Source organism: Calidris pugnax, unplaced genomic scaffold (assembly GCF_001431845.1).
Source record: "Calidris pugnax isolate Ruff unplaced genomic scaffold, ASM143184v1 scaffold219, whole genome shotgun sequence".
Classification (NCBI taxonomy): domain Eukaryota; kingdom Metazoa; phylum Chordata; class Aves; order Charadriiformes; family Scolopacidae; genus Calidris; species Calidris pugnax.
In genome coordinates, this window is record NW_015094507.1 from 2,543,123 (window position 1) to 2,558,138 (window position 15,016).

General features: G+C 44.5%; 1 protein-coding gene across 1 annotated transcript in view; it reads right to left on the minus strand.

Moving 5' to 3' along the window:
• EHBP1 (EH domain binding protein 1) overlaps positions 1 to 15,016 on the minus strand; it is a 237,690-nt gene that overhangs the window by 75,517 nt on the left and 147,157 nt on the right. The window contains exons 12-15 of the mRNA XM_014964420.1: positions 11,607 to 11,785; positions 10,886 to 10,934; positions 2,673 to 3,587; positions 289 to 432 (exon numbers count right to left, since the gene is read on the minus strand). Coding sequence (XP_014819906.1) covers positions 289 to 432; positions 2,673 to 3,587; positions 10,886 to 10,934; positions 11,607 to 11,785 — 1,287 coding nt within the window. The remainder of the gene's footprint in view (positions 1 to 288; positions 433 to 2,672; positions 3,588 to 10,885; positions 10,935 to 11,606; positions 11,786 to 15,016) is intronic.

Here is a 15,016-nt window from a genome sequence, read left to right on the forward strand (position 1 = left end):
CTCCCAGTGGAGTCTGCGGCACCTTCCCCTCGGCCACAGCGGCGGGAGAAAGGGGTTTTAAAAGTGAAAGGAGGGCACGGGAGACACTAGGGCACCCGGAGACCCGGTGTGGAAAAGAAACGTTCTGCAAGGACCCGCCGCCCACAGGAGCACGTGCACCTCCAAGGAATTCTAACCATGGAAACGGCCAAACTTTCTTACAATGCTGTAAGAGTCGTAAGAAATGGAGGAAGAATTGTAAGACAATTGCAATTGAAGAATCGTAATCTTACTGCCAATATTTCTTACATCGTTCAGCTGCTTATTGCGGGCCGGGATGATGGGATTGGAGAGTTGCTTATTCCCTGCCTTTAAAGCCGCATCTCTTCTTGCTTGCTCAAGCAGAACTCTTGCTCGTTCTTTAAGTTCTTCCTGTCTTGACAACATTCGTTGCTTAAAAATAAAGAAATACAATTAACAGCGAGGCAGCCTCGGGGTACTTAACATTTATACAGTAGTTAATGGCCAGGAGCCTTCCTATATAATAAAAGGTCAGGAGTCACATGGTTTACAGCTTCATGAGGTGACAGAGCATTCTACAGAAATGAAAAGTAAAGATGATCAAAATGTAAAATTAAAAAAAAAAAGTCACAGGCCTTTATAATGTAAATAAGAGTTCTCTCCCCTCCCCTTAAAACTTAATTTCTATCAACATTTAATGCCTTTAAACTGCAACTGTGGACAAGAAATAATTGGCTTCATGGAAGCCTATGTTAAACGCGCTATGTGTTTACTTATTTACTTTAATATGTATGCAAATATAATGCTTCGTTGGCTATTTATACGGGTATCGCTCATTTATAACTTAAACTGAACACAGAGAGGCTGGGTAGAAGGCAAAAACCCGGCAAGAAAAATATCTGCTTCTGCTTCATTTGTGAATATCCACAAGGAAGTCCCATCTTCATGCACGTGACAAATTATATTGCAGAGAATTAACAGAAGAGGAGCTTCTGCACGAGCAGGGTGAGCTCCCATACATATATACCCCCATATGTATATACCCCCATACGTATATACTCCCTTACACATATATGCCCCAGGGCTGCCTCCTCAGTCAAGGTCAACTGGGAAGACTCTGGGACAATGTGTCTCTATGTCTTCACATGAGGTAGCACTGGGACAGAGGTTGCAGGTTGTGCTCCTGCAACAACCATGGGGAAATGGAGACCATAGAATGGTTTAGTTTGGAAGGGACCTTGATCATCTCATTCCAACCCCCTGCCCTGGGAAGGGAGACCTCCCACCAGACCAGGTTGATCAAAGCCCCCTCCAACCTGGCCTTGAACCCCTCCAGGGATGAGGCAGCCATGGTTGACTCTAACCAACAACTGAGTGCCCAAGATTGAGAGTGAGGCTCACATCTGAGATTTTATTACTGAGTGCAAACGCACAGAGAACTCACAACAGAGGACAGTTTTTGAAGTCATCTCTTCCTTTTTCTTGGCCTAATACACCCTTGCACATGCAAATCTCGGTAGAGAAGACATCCTCTCTCCCCCTGCTCTATTATTCTGTAGGGACCAAATTGTTCCCTCCTCATCCAGTACATGAAGATGATGGTGAAGAGAAACTTCATGAGTCTTTACTGATAAAAGGAAAGAAATGTAGTCGGCTAGGGAACTAATATTTGGCCACTCTAACCCACCTAAGGACTGCTTCTCTTGCAATAAACTGAATCTTTATGGTGCTCACTCAGCAAAAAACTTAAAAATACTTGAAGCAATCCACACTACTAAACAAGTGGCTATATTCTTTTCTTATCAGACCTAGTGGCACAAAGCCAAACAAAGCCAAAACTCAGGAAAGCTCTTCACAGGGGGAAAAATTATAAGCTGATTTTGGTATTTCTATAAACAGGGCTGATAACATTTTTTACATATTTTTGTGATGATACGCTTTACCGATAATACCCAGCATTTATGTAATATTCAACTTTCATCCTCACAATAGATCTGCAAGGTAGGTGGGTGTATTCTTTTTATCTTTATAGAAAGGAAAACGATATCGTGGTTAAGTAGTGGCTCGAGGCCACTCAACGAGCAGCGGAACTTAATATTCCGGAGCTTCTACCTCCCCATCACGGCTACGTCCACGAGGCTGTGGGGTTTCTCAGACAAGATTTTGAAATTCGTTTGGTGTGTTTTAAGGTAACTCAGAACGTCGCAGTTTTTGAATATGGATCAATGAATTCATTGAAAGCCTTTTTCCAGTTTTTGCTTCAGCAGGCAATACTCAGGAGAAAGGTGGGAAAACCCTTCAAGCCATTTTCTTCAAGCTGGTTGAGAGTATGACTTTTACCTCCTTTCATTGGAGAGAGATGGAAAGCCCAACAGTAGGACAGTTCCTACAAATGAATTTTTCATGCAACTTTTCATGATTTTTCAGCATCACCCACTTTCAGCCAAAGCATTTATTGCCCAACAATAAATGGGCAAATGGCAAATGGTTGGACTTGATGATCCCAAGGGTCTCTTCCAACCTGAAAGATTCTATGATTCTATGAGTACAGACACGCCACCCACCTTGTCATTTAGGCTGAAGAGACGATGTGAATTACAAACGTGGAGAAAGACCTCGAAGAGCATCTCCATCCTGAACCCCCAGGCACAAAGAAAGTTTAAATTTCTTACCTGGGCTGTTTTGGCAGTTTGATCTGCATGATTTCCAGCCGATCTGGCCTCGACCTCCCAATCGGATTCTGTTTGCCTCGGAGAAGCGTGCGGTTTCTTTGCAAGGTCTGTGTCCTTATTGTAGGAGTAGCCCAGCTTAGAAGTGGGAGATAAACTGGGCTTCGTGACAGGTGAACCTGGATCTGCTCTTGTGCTCTCTACGGATGCTACACACCCCGGCTTGTCTAGCTCAGAGAAACCAACAGGGCTGTCTGAGCTCTGGTGTCTCTTCTTGTCGTTATCTTCACAGGTGATGGTGGGAGAGGTGTCCTCTTTTGGATCGCTGACGTGGGCCAAGTCACTCAGGTCCAAAGTGTCACCCACCAGCAACTTCTTCCTCCCCGGCACTGGCGGCGCTTGCGCGGCCTCCGTAGCGCCGCACTTCCCAACCTCTTCGGAGGCAGAAGTCCTGCCGGAGCTCTGCTGGGATTTCTGCGGGTCCGTGTCGCTCCGAGTCCTGCGAGAAGACGGAGAAGCCGTGCTGGGGCTCAGGTGGTCGTCGGGAGTCTGGTGCTCCCTCTCGGATTCGCCCACCCCACTGTCGGTGACGAAGACGGAGTCATCTTGAGAAGCAAAGTCCACCAAAGCGCTGTCCGGGGGATGCAGCTCCGGCTCCCGCTTCAGGTCGTTCAGCTCTGCATAGAACTTCTCCTGGTCGACGGAACTGTTGGGGTCCGTCTCGTAATTCCCCACTTTGTAGGTGCTTTTGCTGCTGTTCTCCTCTATCTGCACCACGTTCAACTCCTGGCCGCAGAAGTGCGCCCGTATTTGGTAGAGATAGGTCATCACGGTCAGCTTGTCGGGTATCGCCAATAAAACCATGTCGGAAGGCTCCAGCAACCGCGATATTCCCAAACTGGCAAACCCATCGTACGCCTTGGAAAACAGACAAAATGAGGATTACAACGCGGCAGCTTCCCACGTGTCATAACATTCCCAGAAAACGCAAGTGGAATTTTCAGTCAAAATAAGCAAAGAAGAGTCTGGGCTCAACTCTATTCCCTACTCTATTGGGCTTCACTGCGGTACTTACTATTTTTTGTTGCACATCTGAACTAATTGAGTTTTGCTGATGGCTTCTAGAGCTCTCCCAGGGTGTCTACCTCCATAGCAACACAAATCGAGAGATCCTCACCAGCACAGACACGTAGGTGGCATTGTTTTAAATATTTCTAACGTGCTACCAAACTATAACAAAGTCTTTGGTTACTCCCAGTGGTGCCCACTTTCATGAGTGAAAAGAGGTTGACAAGACTGCAACTTGGAGCACAAGTCTTATGAGGAGAAGCTGAGGGAGCTGGGGTTATTCAGCCTGGAGAAGAGGAGGCTGAGGGGAGACCTTATTGCTCTCTCCAACTCCCTGAAAGGAGGGTGTAGAGAGGTGGGGGTCGGTCTCTTCTCTCAAGTCGCAGGCGACAGGACAAGAGGAAATGGCCTCAAGTTACTCCAGGGGAGGTTCAGGCTGGATATTAGGAAAAAATTTTTCACCCAAAGGGTTATCAGCCATTGGGATGGGCTGCCCAGGGAGGTGGTTGAGGCACCATCCCTGGAGGTGTTCAGAAGACAGGTTGATGTAGTGCTGGGAGGTATGGTTTAGTGATGGTGATGTTTCTTGTTTGTTGTGTGGGTGTCTATTTTTGTCAGTTAGGTTGACGGCTGGACAAGATGATCTTTAAGGTCCCTTCCAACCTAGAAGATTCTGTGATTCTGAGACTGCAACTTAAAAGCCCTTCTGTTTGCACTAAGAAAACCTACCGGTATCTTAAACGGTTCTCACTCGAGTAGTAGGAAACCAAGGAAATAAAAATAAAGTGCCAAGAGTTGGACCAGAGAAAAGCAGCCAAGGATGGCTTTTTAAGATAAGGGACAAAGATACAAGAAACACGATCCTAATCCATCTTGGGCTTTATCACCGGTGCTCGACCTCCTCCCTTCTACTGGGCACTTAATTGCAGTGATTTGTGCTGATGAAAACCTACGTCCAAGTAGCCTAAAAAGAACATCGCCACAGATCACCCGACACAAAACACAAATCGTATTAATCCAGCAAACAAATGCATCTTCAACGTTTGTTGAGGCTAAATTTAGAAGAACAGGAGAGCGAATGTGACTTTTGCTTCACTCTTAATTTCTAAAAGCCGAAGAGTTTGCAAAGCCTCCCACTTTGTGAGGCCACATTGTCTTTCTCTCTGCTAGCCCTTTAAGTGAGTGGGCTTGGTGCATCAGGTTTTTCTAGTTTTGAAGAATTAAAGCCGTTTCTCAATTTACAATTAATTATTACTATCCTGGATTAACCCTGGAAGACAATATTGTGTTTCAAGGAAGCCTTTAAAAAGGCCTCCTGTCAGCGTAGACGCACTTGGCTAAAGCCCTCGGAGCTTTTCCCCCCTGGTGATTCTGCAGCTCCTTTTCACCCTCTTCTGAAGGGGTTAAAACATTCCCAGGCTGTTCCTGCACCACTTAGAACCAAAAGGGACGTTCAATTTAGGACACAAGGACAAGAACTTGTCCTTTCACACACACGGCTGGCTTCAACGCCACCCAGTTTCACGCTAATTCCTTGATTTATTTAGTTTTAGATGGGTGGAAGGAAAAAAAAATAAAAAAAGAGAAATCAATTATGATTTTTGGTTTTCATACTGGTAAATGTTCAGGGGTGAGTGGGAACACGGGTCGAGCCTGGCCAGCTCCCAGCAGAGAGTTATTTGACTTGCTCTGAGAAAAGGAGGAGCTCCCATTCCCATTGCCACGTCATTCCTTCGTCGGGGGGGTCAAACAGTTTTCATTTTTAACTCCACTCCCAGGAGCGATCATCCCATAGATGATCCCTATGGTCCCTTCCAACTCTAAAAATTCAGTGAAAATTCAGTTAACATGCTCTAGCTCTAGGCAATCCTGCTTCAGCACGGGACTTGGACTAGATGATCTCTATGGTCCCCTCCAACTCTAAAAATTCAGTGAAAGTTCAATGAGCTGGACTCTATCTTCCTCAAATTTGGCGTGCTGTCCCTCCTGCTCAGGGAGGATAATTTCCCAAGGCATTTTTGGTGAAGCAATTTTTATATCGCTATAACAAACGATTCACAGAGTTTATCTAGACACAGGAATTATCCGGATAATTTATTTTTGGGTCCTTCTGGCTCTCCCTGGGCAAAATGATTTGGCTCAAGATCCCTGCTGGTCTTTGGTGGGGTATTGCTTCTTCGGTGGGGGGTTAGGGGATATGGTGTAGGGGAGAACTTTGTAGAGAACTTTGTAGAGAACTTTGTTGATGGTTGGACTGGATGATCCCAAGGGTCTTCTCCAACTTGAATGATTCCATGATTCCATGATTATGAGAGACTGTTATGCCATTTATAAAAGCAGAGCTGTGCTTCGATATAGGAGTAAAAGCAGTGGAGGCAAACAGGAACGCTGTATTTGCTGATACAAAGCAAAGTATCCAGAACTGCAGAAGAATGATGGGTGGGAGGGAATGGAAAGAACTGGGATGGTAGAAGAGGGACCGTCATTTACTGGGGGTTGGGACACGGAGCCGGAGGAGCAGGACCAGGCTGGACAAGGAGGAGAGGGAGAGGAGAAAGGTGGGACAGAAGAGAGACAAGAAGCACAGAGAATGGAGAGTGAGAGGAGTGTGGGGATCTGGGGGGCAGCCCCAGCTTTGGCAGGGACCACTAAAGATGGAAAAAAAAAGGCTGGCCCTGAAAGCATGGCAAAAGCTGGCCACATTCTTCTGGTGGCCAAAGGTAACAGCAGGATGTGCTGTTTGATTAAGTGGGTCAGTGCTGACTCAGAGGCACAAACAACCTCTTGCCCCACGCTGGAGGTAGTGGGAGTTACCATCTGAGGAATGAAAGGACCTAAGGATGGGCTCAGCAGTCCACGGCAGCCAAAGCCCACAGACATGACCTGCCCAGCAGGGCCAGGGGGGGATTCTGCCCCTCTGGGGAGACACCCCCCCAGTGCTGCCTCCAGCTCTGGGGCCACCACCAGCAGAAGGACATGGAGCTGTTGGAGCGGGGCCAGAGGAGGCCCCGGAGATGCTGGGAGGGCTGGAGCCCCTCTGCTGGGAGGGGGGGCTGAGAGAGTTGGGGGGTTCAGCCTGGAGAAGAGAAGGCTCCGGGGAGACCTTGGAGCCCCTTCCAGTCCCTCAAGGGGCTCCAGGAGAGATGGGGAGGGACTCTGGATGAGGGAGGGGAGCCCTAGGAGGAGGGGGAAGGGTTTGACCCTGAAAGAGGGGAGATGGAGCTGAGATGTGGGGAAGAACTTGTTTGGTGTGAGGGTGGTGAGAGCCTGGCCCAGGTTGCCCCGAGAAGCTGTGGCTGCCCCATCCCTGGAGGGGTTGAAGGGCAGGTTGGAGGGGGCTTGGAGCCACCTGGGCTGGTGGGAGGTGTCCCTGCCCAGGGCAGGGGGATGGAACTGGGTGATCTTTAAGGTCCCTTCCAACTCAAACCATTCTATGATTCTATGACCTGAACTCTTTCATACTTTTAATTTCTTATTTATATGCTAATAAAACTAAATCCTAGGATCATCTCCCAAGGTCTGTAAAATGACAGTGGGGACTATTTCAGAGTTGCCAGGAGAGACCTAGAAGGGGTAATGCTCCAGCAGATGGACTGGATTTGGAGCGATGGATGTTCTCAGTGGGGCTGCCATCGCTTTTCACTGTCAGCTCGGTTCTTCTGGTGATGCTCAGCATTAAACATAAGGGTCTTCCACTGATGCCAGATACTCATTTCCCATCCCCTCTCCTTCTCCTTCTGGATGATACACATCCCTGTTTCTCTCCTTCTTAACCACACCAGATACCTAGGTTGGCACGCACATGTTTTACAGTCATTAGTTCTATAATTAGCCACGGGATGTTTTGTACGTGTCCATAGAGCAGCCCGTGATGGGTTCTCCTTCCCTGCTAGAAATAGGCGGGGGCTCCTGGATATTCCAGTATATTTAGAAACGCGGAGCGTTTCTCACCAGTTTGCAACTCGGTGTTAACAGACTCCATTTCCCAAGTCCAATTGTTGTGTCCAACAGGGGTATAACTCAGCCTTGATTTTGCAAATGTTTACCCGCGGGTTGGACAGCCCTCCCGCCTGATCCTCCCGGGGTCAAGGAACAACTCCTACACGGGGAGTTGCAGACGGGCTTCTGTTTTTGTGGCATCACAGGGTAGAAGCGAGCGATGAATAAGACACGGCTATAAACCCACGGCCGCCAGCTGCAGGGCAAGGAGCTTTTCCCATTTTAACCCAATGCTACCCCTGTGATTCCCAATTCTTCTCCTTAAAACACATATTCGAAAAGGATTCCCCCCTTGAGAAGTGGAATATTTGGCCAAGACAACTGAGTTCAAATGTACTGAGGGATTTAGCAGAAATGCCCAAAAACTGGAAAAAAGGCAAAAAAAAATATTAAAATAATAAGGCCATCACAAAAATGCAAAGTGCCACTCGAACATCCAGAAGACGTATTGCCATTTCCGCGCAATAATCCCTCGATGAGACAAGCTTCTCTAAAGAATGGAGTAATTAAAAGCAGAAGTTCATTATTAGAGCCACACTGTTGCGCCCTTCCCCATCTCGCCCCTTCATCCCCTCCAAGCTCCAGCCAAGTGTGGTTCAGCAGCTCACACTTCCAACGTGCAGGACATGCTATTAGCAACATGAAAAATTTCTGTGCTTGATAAGGGACTGTACTGCCAGGATGCTGCAATTTTAACACATTTTTAATTACTACTTCCTACTAATAAAATTGACATCATAAATAAAATCAGTTGGTTAACGTTACTGGGAAGGCTATATGGATAGTTAGATATAAATGACACTTCAGTGGAACCAGGACTCTTTGGATCAGCTGGAAGAGTATCCCTGTAATGTTTTTCATTTTCTCAAAGATAATCCTGGTTTCTCTTCTGTTCCTCACAGAAATTTGAATTTTCAATGAGCACAATGCACCAAAAATACATCTGAATTCTGACTAACGCTGATGGAATCTGGAGTTGTTTGGAGGGGTTTTTTTTTGACATACAATTATATTGTGGAAATTCCAATACACACACACACATGTATGTATTTTCAGGACACTAAACTTATTTATGGATCTCCTGATGAAGTTTTTTCTTTTTTTTTCTTTTTTTTTTCTTATTTTTTTTTTAAACTTACTGACAAGCTGATTGACAGACATCAATTGGGATCCATCAGCACAAGCACCACGGGCAGTTTTCCAACCAGTTCCCAACTATGTAACACACTGACATATTGGCCAAGATCAGATGTCACAGGTAAATACCCTTTTTTTTTCAAATCAGCATCAGTGGCAGCCCCTATTTGGCAAACGCATTATAAAGAAACTCCCTTTTTTTGTAACACATTTCAATGGGTCATTATACACAGTAATTGCACTGAAATAGTTGTCTCTTAAGAGTTCTTCTTTTTTGTTTGTTTGTTTGTTTTTAAATTAAAATACAAACAAGGTGACACACTTCTCAAAGATATACTCTATGGGGTTAATCTTTAATCTACGGAGGGAAAAAAAAAAAAAAAAAAGAGATGCTTCAGACAAAGAAAATTGTCCTATTCATCCACAGATGTTATTTTAATTGGTTAGGAGGAAACATTGTCCGACTCGTTAGGTATCTGGGTGGAATTTGGTCCCAGCCCGGGGCAGGTGGGGTTATCGGGCAGAACTGTGTAAGACCAGGAAATAAATCTGCAGGAAGCAACTGAGATGCTCAACATCGCTGTCGGGCGGAGGCTGGAGGGGTGATGAAAGACAAAATAAAATAAAAAAAACCCACCCAACTGCATAAGAACAACAATCGTTACTGCTCCAGCCCTGAGAACTACACCCTGGCGGGGAGAGGGGCTAAAAAACAAAGTTTGGCTTTTGCCATCACGGTTTCGTAAAGGAAAGGTGGCTGATGGTACTGCTAACGCTTTTCATGAATAATCTCTTCTTTCTTTTTTTTTTTTATAATCCATCTTAATTAGCCCGGACGCTCGAGAAAATGTGAAGTGCAAAACCATATGGGCGCGGGAAACACCGCGATGTCAGAGCTAATCCACGTAGGTCATCGCACGACCCCGCGCCATTATGGAGAAGGTACCGTTGGCCAAGTCACTCCTCAGATGACAGTAGCTCAGAGAGATTTTGGTGTTTATAACGCTGAAGTACCAGTAAGGACCAGAACACACCAGTGTGCAGGCACATTAAAACAGAATTTCCCTAAACACAAATGAATTTTCATAAAGTGCTTTCAGAAATTCCAACCTAATACTCTTTAGTTACATTTGCTATATAATATCGAACACAATTTATTCGAAGTATATTTTTATGCCTTCATAAGAAGTGCTTTTAAAGTGGTGTAAAAATGAAATCACGGTGCTGAGGAGGCAGCTGCTTAAAAACAATTTTCAGACGATCTTCAGGAACAATTTTATTATCAGTGACTCACATGAAGATTTTAATTTCTACACATGTCCCTGGGGCCCAACCAAAGTTTGTAGCACACCTAAACCAGCAAGCAGAAGTAAGTCTTTTGGTGAGTTCCTGCTTCTGCCAGAGAAACTTTTTACACCTTCGCATCACAAAGGCATGAAGAACAGTCTCAAGCAGCTGCCCACAGCTATTTTTTTCCAATATTTTGGTTTATTTGCCAGGTATTGCCTTGACACTTTTCATCCTAAACTTGTGCCATGTAAAAATCCAGGTTCTACACCAACCCATGCGTGTAGAAGCGGGGGCCCAATTTCACCTTTAAAAACCACAAAAATTCCCCATCAAAGCAGTGGAGAAAGAGAAAAGAGCAGTCCTGCCTTCCCCAAACCCGGGGTTTTGGTTCTGTTTTAATTACATGGCTGACGAGGGGGCTGAGAGGAGTGGTGGGAGGGGGGTGGCCAGCTCCTTCCCCCGCGTCCACACGTAACGCGGGGCGTGCAAATACGACACTCTAACACCAGCCTCACACTTGTTGTGAACATTAAAGACCATGACAAACCCGAGTCAATAACGCATCCAATTTCAACCACGGGAGGCTGAGTACCTTCTGTGAGCCGCGGTTATGACCTTACAAAACAACCACACTTCCCCAAAATTAATAAAAACCCGCAGAGAAGCCCAAAATGAGGCTATGTCTTATTATTATTTTTTTTTTTCCCCGTGGCAGTTCTTACCTTTTTGTTGTTCTCTTTAATATCTTGAGGATTCAGGGACTTGTAGTCACTGAGGGGGAGAAAACGGCACAGTGGGTTACGTACAGCATTTGATAAAAGCAAGCAGTTTTATAAAACAAACCCAATCTAAAAAAAATAAAAAAATAAAAAAAAATTCGCCCAACAAGAAGATCGTACAGTAACCGGCAATTTCACAGCAATTCAATCAACAAAACGAATAGTGTGGAAAATTAAAGGGATAGATAATAAATAAATAAATAAATAAATAAATAGACACCGATTACATGTTTCATTGCCTGAAGCTTTCCATCTAAAAAAAGAAGTTAAGGCAGGAGACTAGAGGCCGGCCTTGACAACCAAATTTACCAGGAGGTAATCCGTCCTTGTCAGCCCACAAAGAGCTACAGGCTTATTCCTCTCATCTCATTTCAACACCGGCACAATTTTCATAATCATCTCGAAGTCAGTTCTTTGTATAAGATTAGGAAGAAGGAAAACAAATCACGGAGAGGGGGAGAAACAATTGTTTATGCAACAAGGGTGAGCAAAGAGGTCGGAAAGTTTGGAGCCTCCAGAAATCTGTTTTCTCAGACGCTTCCCCGCTTGAAAGAAAAGGCTGAAAACGCTGCGACCCCTGAGACCATCAGGGGCTTGATTTTTACATAAATATTGCTTATTTCTAGGAGCGTTAGTTTATGCAGACAGAGAGCACACGACTTACATTAGGTCTGGTCTAAAGTGATGTAATATTGCACAAAAAGACAAGCCGTTTCTCCACGACGTAGTGAAATTGGTGATTTTCACTCCCCGGTAGTTTTTCGTAACTTCTTTGCACCACACAAGCAGTGACTGACTCGCGTTTGGCTTTCTCCCCAAAACAGGACTTGGTATTGGGCTTGGCTGCAAGAAAGGGAAAAAAAAAAAAAAAGAAAAAAAAAAAAAAAAGAAAAAAAAAAAAAAAAGAAAAAAAAAAAAAAAAGAAAAAAAAAAAAAAAAGAAAAAAAAAAAAAAAAGAAAAAAAAAAAAAAAAGAAAAAAAAAAAAAAAAGAAAAAAAAAAAAAAAAGAAAAAAAAAAAAAAAAGAAAAAAAAAAAAAAAAGAAAAGAAAAGAAAAAAGAGAAGAAGATAAAAGAATTTAATGGAAGATGAGAATTAACATTAATTGACCTAACTAGATGATCTGCCCCCTTTGATGTGAGTTTAGGTCCTCCACAGCTGTCAGGGTACAATGACTGTAACTTGCAAAAGACCCAAATCCCAAGTTATTATCTCCGGTCGTCGCCCTCGGCACTTGTCTCCCAAGGATGTAGATCCACAGATTCCAGATCCACACAACAAGGAGAACGGGCCAAGAATTGTACCAGTGGGAACCCCACGCTTAAATACTCAAGGCACGGACCCGCACGGCTCGTGACACACACCCTGGGAAAGATGCCCCCAAAACGCAGCCACGTTTGGTTCTTGGGACCAAAAAAGCCTGAGTCCACCATGAGTTGCCATGGACCACCACAGCGTGGGGCTTGAAGTGGTGTTGGTGACACGCCATGAAGACCTTCCTCCTCGTATGGGTTCCAGCATCAAGTTTTTGGCCGTGCTCTTCCTCTTGTGGGGACAATTGCCTAGAGGTGATTACAGCAGGGGGCTCCCCCACACCCAACCATACCCCAAGAGCTGCCTCTCCCAGGCTTTCGTTTTTCCTGGTGGAAAGGGAATTTTGGCCAGAAATTGTCATCAGAGGGTGGCTTCTAGCAAGCCTCATGAGCTAATAACAGCCTTTTCCCAAAAAGGGTATTTTGACGCTGCAAGTAGCGTTTTTGTTAGAATTAAAAGGGAATGAAATATTTCAGGGGTTTGGGGTTTGTGACCGGCCGTGATTTCCCCAGCTCAGCCGGGAATGTACCGATGGCAGCCGGGGCTTTGAAGAAATACCTGCTTGTTTCACCAGAAAAATATTGTCACTTTAAAAACTTCCGAGACCTAATTAAACAGGCAGAAAGAATCGTTCGACTGACACAAACCCGAAGTCTGAGTTATGCAGAAAGAGCTCACCCCGCTTATTTTTTTATCACGTAGCATCATTAAGAGCGTGCGGACGGACCCCACGTGCTATTTACGTCCTTTAGAGCTCGAGGGGTCCCCAAACGAAGGCAAATATAGAGCCAGCAATTGACTCTGGTCGCCGGCACTTCAGTTTTGAGGAGGAAATCCTTCTGGCCAACGTTGCCGACTTGTGAAAGACCAAGGATGCCCCCGCTTGACTGAAGTGTGTCAGTGCCCAGCCATCAGCCGCGCAACCCAGTCGCGCTCCCACCGCTGCTGGGGAAGAAAACCAACGCAACCAGGAAAGCCATTTTTCACCCAGCAGCGTGACAGTTCGGCTCCCAAAAAAGCTGTTTTATAAACACACCCTGCCTCGCCATCAGACGGAAGCGCTGCCAACTCATTTAGAAAGGGCCAAGGGTACACCCGGCTGAGATTTTTCTTAAACGCTGAGATTTTTCTTCAACGCCGGATCACAGGTACCAAACAACTTGTTTAAAAGCATTTTGGTTGCCTTTTTAATCCCGTCAACAATTACAATCGGCAAGAACAAATCCGTTAATGAGGAGACAAATATCTCTAAATACGCCGAATTAACATCTTAACAGGGATATACACAATTGGGAAGAAAAAGCAGCGATAAATGACAAACTTTCTTCACCAGGCACCAGATGTTAATCAGAGAAACAAGCATTGCTTAGGAGCTGCCAGACAGTTACTCCAGATTTAGAGTGATGTAACTAAGATCAGGTTTTTCTCCTTTTTTTTAATTTTTTTTTAAATTATTATTATTTATTTTTTTTACATCTTGAAGCAAAACCCAGTAACTAACCCAACTTCAAGATACTCCATTGCTTAAAAATGTATTTGCTACCTCCATTATACATATGGAAATAACACTGCTGGGAGAAAACAATTAAAATAGCACTATCAAGATGTGGACAAACGATATCTTAACAATTTTTTAAAGCACCTCTTCAAACCACAGAGCACAACTTCCCACATTACTTAACTTTCTACAGAAATGTTAAATGTTCCGGTCACCACCTAAATACTTTCTCGTTAACTCCGAACTGGCCTTAGGCAATATTCTCATTCAAATGCCTTAATTGCACCTCTAACAAACTGAAGATGTAACTGATTTTAAAACTGAGTTGTTTTACAAAGGGACACCCAAAGCTATTAAATCAATACATTTAGCAGAATTTTGCATTTTATTTACAAATTATCAATTTTTTAAAATTCAGATTGCAATTCCTTGAAAATCTATACTTCAATTGGAGCTTTTTTCCCCATGTTTGTCCTTCCATTTACTTTAGATTTTCTAGAAGTATTTTTCTCCAGAATACTCCAGCTTTAGGATGTGCATAATGCACTTAACACAGTTTTCTCTCCTCGAGCTGATAAAGCAGAAATTATACACAGCCTTCTTTCCAGACGTCGTACTCCAAGTTTGTTGGATAGAGGTGAAGTCAATGTTATGATAACGTCCCACTCTCATTCACCACCTGAGTCAAAGCTTTCATTATTTAATCTGTGATAAAAGCGTTCAGCTCAAGACGCACTGGGACCTACGAGTAACGGCCAAAGTGTGCAGGAGCACTCCACCACCCCTCAGAAGGTTTCACAAACCTTAGTTTTGATTTTTTTTTGGGTGAAGCATCACTATGAAAAACATTTTCTGGCCATACCTGTAGGTTACATGTATTAATCACAGGTTCAGTGCAAACACAATCACTACCAAGTGCCTGTTTCTAGCAGGTATTTGCTCTACGAGATCGGCAGGAACTCATCCAATGAAAAGAAAATTTCATTAGCTCTTTCTTACATAATTCTTTAAAGCGCTGACTCCACAATTCTTCTAAACCACACGGCAGGCACCACTTGGCTTGTTGGGTTCAAAAGCCAAAGTCCCCAAGAACTCATTTGGAACTGTCACCAAAAAGCAGAAGATCTCCCCAAGAGATGCCCAGCTCTGCTCGCTGGTCCACAGGCTACTGAATCTGATGCAAGATCTTTCTAACCAATTGTGGATGGAGGTTCCAGAGCTGGTCCTTCACACGCCAGCTCAGATCTAGATGCAGCGTGGTGT